Source organism: Phyllopteryx taeniolatus, chromosome 5 (assembly GCF_024500385.1).
Source record: "Phyllopteryx taeniolatus isolate TA_2022b chromosome 5, UOR_Ptae_1.2, whole genome shotgun sequence".
Lineage (NCBI taxonomy): Eukaryota > Metazoa > Chordata > Actinopteri > Syngnathiformes > Syngnathidae > Phyllopteryx > Phyllopteryx taeniolatus.
The window spans coordinates 18,716,120-18,728,852 of NC_084506.1; the positions used below are offsets into that span (position 1 = coordinate 18,716,120).

The 12,733-nt window shown below is 40.3% G+C and overlaps 2 protein-coding genes and 1 long non-coding RNA gene across 4 annotated transcripts in view; 1 reads left to right on the forward strand and 2 right to left on the reverse strand.

Annotated features, from left to right (window-relative positions):
- The window catches only part of ptpn9a (protein tyrosine phosphatase non-receptor type 9a), a 28,602-nt gene extending 25,287 nt beyond the window's left edge, over window positions 1-3,315 (reverse strand). The window contains 2 exon segments of the mRNA XM_061773420.1: window positions 2,929-3,095; window positions 3,202-3,315. Of these exon segments, the coding sequence (XP_061629404.1) occupies window positions 2,929-2,961 (33 nt within the window). The 5' untranslated portion in view covers window positions 2,962-3,095; window positions 3,202-3,315.
- Window positions 3,316-3,323: 8 nt separating this feature from the next.
- On the forward strand, window positions 3,324-5,330 carry LOC133477975 (uncharacterized). The gene is made up of 2 exons (XR_009788530.1): window positions 3,324-3,817; window positions 4,919-5,330. It is a non-coding gene; the product is annotated as an uncharacterized LOC133477975 (long non-coding RNA).
- A 447-nt stretch (window positions 5,331-5,777) lies between these two features.
- On the reverse strand, window positions 5,778-11,822 carry snupn (snurportin 1). 2 transcript variants are annotated; one of them, XM_061773421.1, is made up of 9 exons: window positions 11,667-11,822; window positions 9,998-10,162; window positions 9,460-9,661; window positions 9,056-9,160; window positions 7,972-8,068; window positions 7,784-7,881; window positions 7,565-7,642; window positions 7,265-7,345; window positions 5,778-7,095 (listed from the first exon to the last, which is right to left on the reverse strand). In XM_061773421.1, exons 2-9 carry the CDS (start codon window positions 10,153-10,155, stop codon window positions 6,790-6,792), a joined length of 1,125 nt encoding a protein of 374 aa, XP_061629405.1. In that variant the 5' UTR covers window positions 10,156-10,162; window positions 11,667-11,822; the 3' UTR covers window positions 5,778-6,789. The 2 variants fall into 2 exon arrangements, with proteins under 2 accessions (XP_061629405.1, XP_061629406.1); XM_061773422.1 differs by lacking the exon at window positions 11,667-11,822 and adding an exon at window positions 11,294-11,356.
- Window positions 11,823-12,733: the final 911 nt, after the last annotated feature.

Consider the following 12,733-nt stretch of genomic DNA (forward strand, 5'->3'; position numbering starts at 1 on the left):
TTTATAACCTGAATAATTAGTGAATTAATCAAGAAAACTGTATCCATGAAATAGACCCAAAGCATGATGGGAACCAGCGAGACAGCATCATGAGGACACTTTCCCCCCTGCGGGCATGAACAGGACCATAAAAAATCAATTGCGTTTGTTGTGTCTGGTAATACGGCTGCAAAATAGTCAAATAGCGGCTGAGGCTCGCTTCCATTTGGGATGAGGCGGTCGATGCCCAAAAACAGGAAGTCGATAACATCACTCTAGGAGCTCTCTTCCCACTTTCTCTGCTTCCTGGGAGCACATACAACACACACACACGGACACGCACGCACAAAAGCATATGATAGACACACACATGCACTCTGCAACGAAGCCCCCCCTCATGAAGAGTCTCGTGGAAATGCTTTTAACAGCTGCCTGAATGAAGTTCCGCTACACGTGGGTGTGTGCATGTGTGTTCCCACGAGACACACACACACACCACAACAGCCTCCCCCATCCCCCACCGCACCCCCCATCCCCCAAGGCTGTGGATGTCATAGCTTTTAAAGTTCAATGCATTTGCATCTAATATTTAAGAACTATTTCTTCAGCTGCAATTTGTATTTAACTTTTGTGCATCCATCCATTTTCTCTCCCGATTGTCCTTAACAGGGTCACAGGTGTGCCAGCGCCTATCCCAGCTGACTTCAGAGCTGGTCGCCAGCCAATTTCAGGGCACATATAGATAAAAATATTCACACTCATTATTGCACCTACAAACAATTTAGACTACAATTAACCCAAGAAGCACGCCTTTGGAATGTGAGAGGAGGAAGCCGGATTACTTTAACTTTTTATTTTCCTATATTTAAGTGCAGTGTTAATGTTATACTGCATAACGACAAAGTGGGTTCCAGTAGTATTAAATATACTGTACATTTCAGGAATAAAACCTCTGTCATGTTTTTGAAGAACACACAGGCCTACCTACGCTCCTCTATTTTAATGTTGAATGAATTGCACACAAATTCATATAACTGAGCCAATGCCAATGCGACTAGCGTGTAACTTAAGGCGACAGACTAGAAAACCTTGCCAATAAACCATCTGCTTCTCCTTTACATCTGCCGCGTTTAGTAGTTTAACTTTATTTTAGTTTTATTAGACTCAAAAATTATACAGTGGTTATACTTCTGTTTCCGTCTTTCTTCCACCTGTAATTGCTGCATTTCACAGGGTGTTTGCTTGGTCGTTTATTCTTCTCAACTAATTGTTCGCTGTAAACTCGGCAACCATATAATTACTTTGTACTTGTAACTCGACACTGCAAAAGATGATCAAAATATTAGGAACAGTCCTCACTATGAGGGACTGCAGTTCTGCAACTCCACTAATAAACAGATTGTTGAAAGGATAACTAAAAAATGTGCATTATTATCCTTGAAATAACTATAAATGGCATACAATGTATAAAATAAGGTACTCAGCTGCGATAGGCTCCAACTCACCTGTGACCTTGAGGGCAAGCGCTATGGAAAATGAAAGAATGCTGTGCTCCATATTGTGAACCAATCAAGCTTGTGAATCAAAACATTTGTCTTCCTGTGTTCTCTCCAACAGTCATTGAACTCGGGCACATATTTTACATGAGAAAAAAATAAAAAATAAATCACAGCACACCATCATACAAAAATGTCACACAAATTATAGTATATTGAATTAATCATGATGTGTGGTGGTCGTGAAGAGCACACACACACACACAGGGAAATATTTATGCCTGTCACTTTTCCATCACTAGCACGGTTAAAAATGGTAAATGGAGTGCACTCATACTGTAAAGCGCAGTTAAGTGAAAGTTACCTGATGATCTCTCATTACATACTAATGTGCCACAAAGCAGTGGTTGGGTTTAGGTGTACCCAATGTTTTGGCCAGTGAGTACATTTCCCCGCCTCCCATGCAAATTAATATTATTATTATTAAATAAAGCATGCATGTTATTCTTAGCTTCTAAACCAGGGGTGTCTGAACTACAGTTCAGGGATCATTTGTGGCCTGGTGTCTAGTTTTTTTTGTGGACCTCAACATATAGAAAAAAATTATTTGACACAGCCTGCAACACTGAGAGAAAAAAAAAAAAAAAAAAAAAAAAAAAAAAAAAGGCAGAGGTTTCTTCTACTTTCTGCTCTGTGTCAAAGTTTGATTAGTGAACATGTCACATTAATTGGTCATCTTACGAAAGATTGCTCTTATTTTGGTTCTAAATGTGGAGCTATGCTCGGCGCCGCTGCGAATCTATTCTAGTGGGATGCAGGGCTGGGGGCCAACCCCAAATCCTAAAATATCCCCCATATCATTTTGTCTTATCTCGTTTAACAGAATGCTGTGACGTAGCAGGGTATAGTACCCCCACCTCTCGCCCTATATCAACTGGGATGGGCTCCAACTCACCCAAATGAGAAAAAAAAAATTACTATAGAAAATACAAATAGATGCATGGATGTTTTCCTATCTGTCATATGACCTCCCTGAGCAATGCAAAACTTATCAAATTAATATAAATGTAGTTTGCTCGCAAAAAACAAACTGTTGCTTAGTTTCTACAACGCATTAATGATGCGTTTAAGGACCACCCCAAAAATAAGGGAGAAACCAGGAGTCTTAAAAACACGATTCTTTCATTACAACCCGCACATTTTCCCATAGGTGGTCGTGCCCTCCACCCACTCGAGGGGGATTCGAGCGGGTAATTCACACCCGTGGAGTGACAGGGGTTATTGCTCTACATAACGACTCAAACATACATGGGAACTCTCTGTGATGCAATAATGCGCCACAAATCGATAACAGCAGTTCCGCTTGGCTCTCGGACAACATTTCAGTCCGCATTCGAGTCCTGACACGGTCCCATTCCCTCGAACTGAACACACACATACAAATAGGGCCTACCTGTTCTTCCTCGGCCGATAAAGTAGCTGCCATGGTACCAATTCGGTCACCGCCACACAGGAGCAAGCAGAAGGAGAAGAAGGAGCAGGCTTCTGGGGGTCGATGACTGTTCGCTCCTGCGGTTCTTTTTCTTCAAGGCTAATTAACTCGAATGTTCCATCTAAAAACTAACAAAAAAGGCAGGACAAAGCGATTCTTGCATTAGTTTCAGCGAGCTCACACTAATAAAAAAAACAAAAAACAAGGCCCGCTTATGGAGGTTCGGCCGCCTACTTCAGAACCGTCCCCTCCACCAAAGCCCAACCCAGCCTTAGCTTAGCCTAGCCGCTCGGATCACTGTCGACTTCTTCCAGCCATGAAGATTTTTTTTTTTTTTTTTTTTTGCCGGAGAGCAGTGAACGTCTCCTTTATGCTGCCAACAACGACGCCAGCCAGTCAGCGGCTTCCTTTTGCGCTACTCTGCATCCTGGTGGCCGGCACCGGAACTACACCCACTGGCTCTCTACCCAACATTCATTCACAAAAAAAGCAAAACACGTGAAAATAAAGAAACATGCACTTGTTTGTAAATTACAGTTGTCGTGACAGAAAATATAACTCTAGCTGTAACAAAAAAAAAGTTCCTCTCGCCCCTCCCTTTTTATGAACAATTTACATAAATACAAAATGAGTTGAAATTAATCATCATCTTTTTTGGGTATGAGTTTGTTGATGTCTTTCTTGTAATGGTTAAAACATTTTTTTTCATTGCAAACTAAAAAAATAATTAATAAATAAATAGTAGTCATGCTGTTACTAAAACATGTTTAGCCTTCTGGAGGAAGAGAAAAAATTGTGAGCTACATGACTCAGCAGAAATGACAACACCAAGCTAATTTCTAGACCTAAGGTAAGACTCTTTTCTAGTTTTTATATGTCTTCAATGATTTTAGCCATAATAGTGTGTCACTCAAACGAAATATGCCTCATGCTAACATGCTACTTGGTTTGCTGGAACGCTAAGGTGCTACTTGGTTTGTTAGAATGCTCACATGCTACTTCGTTTGTTGGCATGCTAACAGGCTACCTGGTTTTATAGAATGCTAACATGTGTTACTTGGTTTGTTGTCACACTAACATGCTACTTGGTTTATAGAAATTGTTGGAATTTGGCATGGTGGAATGCTTATATTTGCTCCTTGGTGTGTTGGCATGCTACTTGGTGTGCTAATTAAAAGTCGGTGCTTGAGAATGCAAATTTCCTTCTTGGTTTGTCGGAATCCTAACACCTGCTATTTAGTTGTTGACATGCTAACTTCTGCTACTTAGTGTGTTGAATGCTAATATGTGCTACTTGGTTTGTTGGCATGTAACATAATCCGTGGTGTGCTGAAATGCTAATGTGTGATGCTGACATGCTAAGTGGCTTGTTCAGAGATTGTGTATTAATTAAATTTTTAAACATTTTCCAAGGAAATGACATTTTTGGAGGTTCCACTCAACAGTATACGTGTTAACTGCAATAACCCATTAATTACAGTATATTTGTATTATCATAAATAGCTGGGGGACACTCTTAATTTACTTTGATATACAGCGAGAGAGAGAGAGATAGCGACAGAGCTCTCTGTAAAGTACAAATGAGTGTAACAGGGAGCTGCACATTTCCTGGAAAGTGCTGTGTGTTGCTGACTAATACCTGGATTCCTGCAGTAAGCGGATGCTGGGTCAGACTTCTCAGAAAAGTGGTTAACAATAAGATGTGGTAGATTACTGCTGTAAGGCCTTGGTGTTCGATGCAACACCTCAAATATTGACCTTTTTCCATTGCATCAGACATCAAACTAATAAGTGTAAGACCTTATTTGGTTAGCGTATGATACAGTATGGAGGTGTCAAAATTTGTCGATTAATCGACAAATAATCGATCAGCAAATTAATCGACAAGTATTTTGATAATCGATTAATCGTTCAGAGCCATTGTTTAACTTAAAATTCTCCAAATCCTCAGATTTCAGTCTCTCAACATCCATCCATCCATTTCCTGAGCCGCTTCTCCTCACTAGGGTCGCAGGAGTGCTGGAGCCTATTGCAGCTATCATCGGGCAGGAGGCGGGGTACAGCCTGAACTGCTTGCCAGCCAATCTCGGGCACATACAAACAAACAACCATCCACACTCACATTCACACCTACGGGCAATTTAGAGTTGTCAATTAACCTACCATGCATGTTTTTGGGATGTGGGAGGAAACCGGAGTGCCCGGAGAAAACCCACGCAGGCACGGGGAGAAGATGCAAACTCCACACAGGTGGGGCCGGGATTTGAACCCCGGTCCCCTGAACTGTGAAGCAGATGTGCTAACCAGTTGTTCACCGTGCCGGCCAATTTTAATACCATTAAAATAAAATTGTTTTGCCTGGCCCTTCATTTTTTCTTTAAAGAATTGTAGCCACCTTACAAATTGTGCCTGGGTAAGCAAACATATGAGCACAACTGAACTTGAGCAGCCTGACAAGTGTATATCAAGTTGTGTATCAGTAGCTCTTCGCATTAATCAGTACTCAAGAAGCAGCTCTAGCTCAGTTTGAGTACAACATATCACTCCCCCTTATGTGATATTGCTTAATTGTATATTTTTGGGTTTTGTTTAATCATTAAATAAATGAAAAAACATTCGCTATTGAACAATAATCGGTTCATGAACAGTAATAAAAAAATATATTTTTCATGAATGTGCTAATTTACATACTAAGTGGTGTGTTTGGAATACTAACGTGACATGGTGTGGTGGCATGCTAACATGCTACTGGGTGAGCTAGACTGCTAGCACATACATTACTTTATACGGCAAGCACAATGACAACTAGCCTATAAAAAAGACATTTATTTAGGAATACACAATTAAAAAATTCAAATGAATAATAAAAAAAAAACAGCCCGTTGTAAAGAATTAATACAGATTTTGGGATGCATTGGAAACGACAAATAGTGCTTTTCTATACTTGTATTATTTAAAAAAAAACAACCTGCATATGACTGAAATATTGGTAACTTCCTCATTCTTTTACAAATTTCCGGGATTTTCAAAGTTGGATTTTTTTTATGGGAATTAACCATGAATTTACAAAACTGGAGGTTGGCATAATATGGCGTTTAAATGTAGTTGAGAAAAATATGTTTTAGCATAATCCTGACTAAAACAGCCAGATTTAATTAAAGTATAGTTGAAAATGAAGAACCCAATGCCTGAAAGTGTTCAGCAAAAAATGCAGAGCTTAAGCTTGAAGGAAGATGCTTTTTTTTTTTTTTTATTACATACGGTCTTAAATTATACTTTTTTTTTATTTTTTCTTAAATGAAGGCAGAGGGGCTCTTTTTATTGAACATTTACAATGGAACATTGTTGATATTTTTGGATCGGGTGGTACATTTTTATTATTTTTTTAAATGGGTTGGCTCAGGGGGATGATTAATATATAACTCAACATCCATGGCCTTGTCCTTCAATGAAATAATTTATTGTCCAATAAAATAGTTCAAACTTGTACAGAAAAAAATATATCAGTTGAAATGACTTTTTTTTAAATTGTATTATTTTGCATGGATGTCTTATGACTAGAGAAAATGTTTGTATTTATAGATATTTCCGGAATTCTCCATCTTAACCTTTCATGGAAATTCATCAGAGATTTTCCACCCCTTTGCAACCCTATTGGTAAGAGAAGATAAATTGAACACTTCTGGACAAGCCAAATACTCAGAGGTCGTCCTGGGTGATGCTTGATTAAAATTAAGTGTGATTTGTGGGAGAAGTTTGCAGGAGGAAGTTGTAAATAAAACAGCGGCGTGCTGGTGAATCACTGATTAGCTAGTAATCACATCAGTTCTCCATCTGCGCTTCCTGGATAGGTCTGTGGTTGTGGTCGTTGTCCTGGGTGGGTGTGGACAGGTGCTCTAGCTCGTAGCCACCATCCCTGCTAGCCGGCCGCACCTCGCCGGAGGTCTTCTTGTGTTCCAGGATCTGCTGCAGCTGGTGGCCGGCGTACTCTGGTTTGGCGGTGAGAGGTCCGGAGGGCACCTCCACACCCAGGATGTCGGCGATCATGTAGGGGCGCAGCCAGCCCACCAGCGGGGTGCTGCCGGGCGTGTAGTGGGTCTGCCGGTGGTAGAACAGAAGACCGTCCACCTGCCGGCAAAGTTGACAGTTATTCCAAACGTAGGAGGAGAATCTGGGCGTAGCCTTTCATGTTGGGTCCAAGAATAGACTTTTTCATCTGTTCTGCCAACCGGAAGTACCCCGGCATCTGGTGATTAAGAAAATGTGTATTCAGGATGGACTAAAAAAAGGTTCTCACGTTGAAGCTGTACTCGGCTGCCAGGGCTTTGTGGATGGACGTCGCCGTGCACTCGGTGCTCTGGAGGCTCACAAAGCGGAACTGTCGAAACAAACAAAATCACAAGCGTGTTGTTTTTTCCACACACCATTAGTCTTGTCCAAAAGAAATATCCCGTTCACGCCAACCGTAAAAGACGCCAATTGCCTACTTTCCAGATCTTCTGTTATGGCAATTTTTGCGGCATCTCTTGGTTAAACCAGGCTCAAATTTGATTCCATATAGAGAAAAAGTAGAAGAAGAGAAGGGGTTGTCACTCACAGGGTTGCGTTTGGCAATCTCCGCCAGGCCGTCCGTCTCCTGCACTTTGGACTGGAGCCAGTAGAAACGGAAATCAGTCTGTGGAGGAGAAAACAAACAGCGTTGCCAACATGGCAAAAGAGCACATCTGCGCTCCAGACTTGTGCTACGTTTTAATCCATTAGGAGTGACAAACATTCCGAGATTTGCTCCGGGATTTTCGGGAAGGGTCTGTCTCACCGGGCAGTCGTAAACCGGGTGGCCTCGCCAGCACATGATGTCCAGGATGTAGAAGGTCCTGTCTACCTCGCTATAAATGCAGTCCAGGATGGTGTAATCTACACGAGCGACATCATTCGTAGCGAGTCAATGTATGATTTTGCGTTTGAGCGCTTGTTTGCAGATATGTAGGGAAAGGGCCCGGCTACCTTTTCCCATGGCTGAGTTGTGGCGGTTCCCACCGGGCAGCAGGGAGGGGAAACGGTTCACACAGTAGCCGCTTTTTGTGTACGCCGCAGTAGAACCCTGCACAGAATGTTTGAACAAAACATGGACCTCCTCCAAGGCCAAGCCTAAATTGGATCAGCACCAAATTGTACACTTCAGAGATGCACATCTGCTGCATATTGTCGCTGTCCTATGATAACTTTGTAATTCCACTTTATTTTGGAAGGCTTCAACTTCTCATCTCCTTGTTTCCTCATTACTTCCTTGTCTTCTCATCTTCTCACCTAATTTCCTCATTTTTTCGTGCCCTCTCTTCAGATAGCCATGTTTCCCCTCCTCACTTCCTTGTCTGTTAATCTCCGTTTCCACTCTTCCTCCTCATCTGATTTTCTCTCATTTCCTCTTCTCGTCTTCATCTCCAGGTTTCTTCTACTTACATCAGTCTTCATCACCTTGTTTCCTCCTCTTCTATCCTCATCTCAGATGCAAATATCTTCATTTCCTTGCCTCACTTCATCATCTTCAAATCTCCACCTTTCCTCTCCTCACTTCTTCCTCATTCTTCTCTTCTGCAAATTATTTCGTCTCGTCCTCGTCTTTGCATCCACTTCATATTCCCTAGATCCTCACTTTTTTCTCTTCTCTTCCCTTCATTTCCTCTCTTGCTTGTCTTATTTCCTTGCTCCCTCTCCTCGCATCCTCGTCTTCACATCTTCGTTTCCTCTCCTCACTTCATCTTCTCATCTCATTTCCTTGTCTTCATATTCCATGTTTTCTCACCTCACTACCTTGTCCTTCTCATCTCCTGATTTTCTCTCACTCATCTAATCTCCTTGCTTCCTCTCCTCATATCCTCATCTTCACCTCTCCTTGTTTTCTCTCCTCGTCTCCTCTTTTCCTTTCACTTCATCTTCTTGTATCCTTTCATGTCATCTCATCTCGTTGTTTCCTTGTCCTCTCATCTCCATGTACTCTCTTCACATCTCCCTATTTTCTTTTTTCCTTGCCCTCGTTCAGATGTAGAAATTCCATACAAAATCCACAAACGTTTTTTTTTTTGTTTACCTTGGAGGCAATGATGAGGGATCTTTTCCCCACAGGACAAACCACCATCAACCAATCGGAGTCCAGCTCTGCAGGGACATCCACCAACCACTCTGACAGCATGAGCTGAGGAGGAACATAGGGAAGTGTTGTTTAGAGCAGACACACAGGCGCCATCTTCTGGACTATATAGAAAACTGTAGCTCAGAAGTTGACATTATCATAACATTTTATATGCATTTTGGTCTTTTTTAACTACATGGAAACATGAAAATTTACTTTTTGTGATAACTCAGACCAGGGTGAAGATACGAGAAAATAAAGTTCGAGGAAATTACTTTCTTTATGGATCTGTTTGGCTAAATGACCTTACAGTTTTGTTAAACCCCAAAACAGGGAACAAATGTGTCTCCTGCAACCCTGACCTGGTTGGCGTAATGCTTTGGCAGCTTTCTTCTCTCAATCTCCATCCCCTCTTCTTCAGCTTTGCCATCTTGCTCCCGTTTCCGCTTCTGCTCTTCATCCTCCTGCTGCTGCTCCTCCATGTCCTGCTCCCCATCGCTGTCCGCCCCCGTCCAGTCGCCATTGGCCAGACATCGTACGTGGTCGACATAGTTTAACCTTTTACTGATTTATTTTTTTTATATAAAAGGGAAGAAAAAAAACCACTGGTAGAGATGCATACTGGTTCAGTTCAGTCTTAATAGACTTTTCCACCATGACATCACACGCACCTCCAAGTGGCAAAAGCGCAAACGATCTCCAATGTCACCATTAGTAAACAAACGCTTTCATGTCATTTGACCAAGGCAGAGAAATTGATTTTTAGAAGAAAATAAGAAAATCCTTAAACCTATCGAGGTATATCTAGCCATGCAGGAGTGACTTGGATTTCTGCTACCCGGAAATACCCTAGCGCCTAATGTTTACAAACATTATGAGAAGTTCTATAGAGCGCTGTACATTTTCTGCAGCTCAAGGAAGCGTCGGCGCCGCTCGCTCTGCTCCAGCACGCTGTACTTGCTCTTGTACTGGGACAGCCGAGGGTGCGGGGCGGCCGTACTGTTGAGCTCCTTGGACACAGCAAAGCTGGTCGAGAGGGTTCGGGTCAGGTCATCCATGGGGACTCTGGGGGGGTCAAACACAATGTAATATGTATAACATAATATGTATTAGTATTTATATATTTGTTTGTGTACACTTAAGTTTGTCCCTCCACAAATGCCTTAGCCTTCCTGCCCCCAAGTGTAATCTTTTGCATCATGCATTGTTTGTCACATTCGGAAGACCTTTAAATTATATGCAAGCATGTAATTGTCTCCCCGTATCGTCATTGATAATTATACGAGCTCATGTTGGCAATGACAGTGAGACCACATGCATCTACTGTACAGTAATCCCTTGTTCATCATGGGGGTTGAGTCCCACTCCACCCCTCGACAGATGAAATCCACAAAGAGGCAACTATATATCAAGCTTTAAGCATTATATAAATACAATATGCATTTGGGGTTCAGGTATTATTTTTGTCATCCTCACATTGTACACTGTAGTATCTATGACATTGAATGTGTATGTGCCTATAAAAGGTGGGCCTGCCTGCTGACTGACGTGAAGTCAGCGAATAAGAATGTAGAAGTGGCTGACTGTCCACTCGCTAAACTTTAGCCACTCTGGTGTTCAGTGACTTCTTCAGTTGAAGTCATCAGCAGGTCGGCCAACAATGTGCTTGTGTTTACCATATTTAGCTACTGTTAGTTCAATAAAGAAATTGCACCAGTGGCTGTGTCTATATTGCCTCTATCCAAACCACCTGTGAATTACAATTTGTTCCAACTAGCGGTGGTAGGCTATATTAAATTAGCTAACGATGTTTACTGTAATCATGCAGTTGTGTAATTTAAACCAGTTGTACTTTGCAATAGGCACATAGTACTTTAGCCTCTATTATTTTAGACATTGTCTTTTACAGACTCTTTACTCCTGGCTCGCGCTTATTAATCTGCAGTATAGTCGTGGGGAAAAATAATCACCGCAAAATCCCGCAAAGTAGCAAATAATCTGCGATTTAAAAAAAATAAAATAAATCTCATATGGAGTGATCCCACGAACTGCAATATAGGGAGGGACGACTGTAAATACACAATTATATACTGTATAGTACTTCATTGTTTGGAGGTTTAATACATGAGATAAATGAATATGTTTACTAAATATATGATTCAAGGCAAAACTTCTTGACTAACTACAGAACTGTACCGTATTAAAATCCAGGTGAGAACTTTTGTTGGCCAGGCAAACGTCAAATAAACATCTAAGGAAATAAATAAACATTAAACAGGTACCATATTCCTTCCTACAGGGCCTAGTTAGACAGTAGTATCGCATACATGGAAGGGGTTATAGCAAGATGCAAGTCAACACACTTTCTCGATCAGAAAGTCGTCATTTTGTGTGGCTAGCCAGCCGGTTTATGTTAGCAGTGTGGCTAGCGCAGCTAGCATGCTGTGGGGCCAATCGCTCGCTAACACCGCGACGATTCTACCTCCCCGTGGTTGCCAACGCCATTATTACAATTTGCAAACTAACCAACTTTAGCGCGAATCAGTACGATGAAACGGGTTAAGTTTACCTTGGGCATCGAGGGAGGGAGACTGCCGAGGCTGTGACGTCACAACCGCCACCGACCTCACGTGCCTTTCTGGCGGCCAACCGCAGGCAACAAACACCTGCAAGTCATGGGCAAATGAAGTTGCGGTGCAATGCTAAGTCGACTAACTAAGTGTCATAAAAAACAATCACAAACATTTTAAACGCAGCTTTCTTTTATCTATGCAGTTTTTGCAAATGTGTGATTTGTACATTCATTTGGAAAAAAAACGTTATTAGTTTATTACATTATTATTTATGCATTTATTTTTTTACATTACATAATATTTAATTATATTCTGTTGTGTTTTTATTGGTTTTGAGTTTCATATATATTTCATGTTTATATCATGTTTTAATTATATTTCATACCATTTGTAATTGTTTGATTTGACAACTTTTAATTATTTAATTTGCTATTTAGATTTTTTGGAGAGTTGCCATGAAACCATTTATGATTTGACTTCTTTTTAAATTGTGTGACATTTTTTGATTGATTTTATATTTTTCAAAGTACTTAATTTGACAATCGTTAATTGTTTAATTTGACATTTTTAATGAATAAATTGAACACTTTCAATTGTTTAATTACATTTTTAATTGTTAAAAAATATTTTTTGGGGGGTTGTTCAATCTGATACTTCAAATGTTTAATTTGACATTTTTAACTGGCTGATTTGACATTTTTGATTGTTTATCTTGACGTTATCTTATTTTTTATTTGACATTTTTATTTACAAAATGTTTAGATGTTTTAATTGTTTAGTCGTTTGTAATTGTTTAACATGATTTTTATTGTTGTTTAAGTTGACACCTTTTTAATGTTTGATTTTAACTTTTCTAATTGGTTGATTTTACATGTTTTAATTCTTTCAATCGACGTTTTTAAATTGTTTAACATTATTAATTGTTGACTTTGACATTTTAAAATGTGTTTAATTTAACATTGTTTATATTGTTTTGACATTTTTTAATTGTTTAATTTGACATTTTTAATTGATTAGTTTTCCTTTTTCAGTGTTTCATTTTTCATTTGAATTGCTTGATTTG

Bases quoted from the DNA above. Each gene is read 5' to 3' on its own strand.
- snupn (XM_061773421.1), bottom strand. From the start codon at position 10,155: ATGGATGACCTGACCCGAACCCTCTCGACCAGCTTTGCTGTGTCCAAG. The intron at 9,161-9,459 runs GTCAGGGTTGCA...GTTCCTCCTCAG, and splicing joins CAAAGCATTACGCCAACCAG to CTCATGCTGTCAGAGTGGTT. The intron at 8,069-9,055 runs GTAAACAAAAAA...CATTCTGTGCAG, and splicing joins CCCTCATCATTGCCTCCAAG to GGTTCTACTGCGGCGTACAC.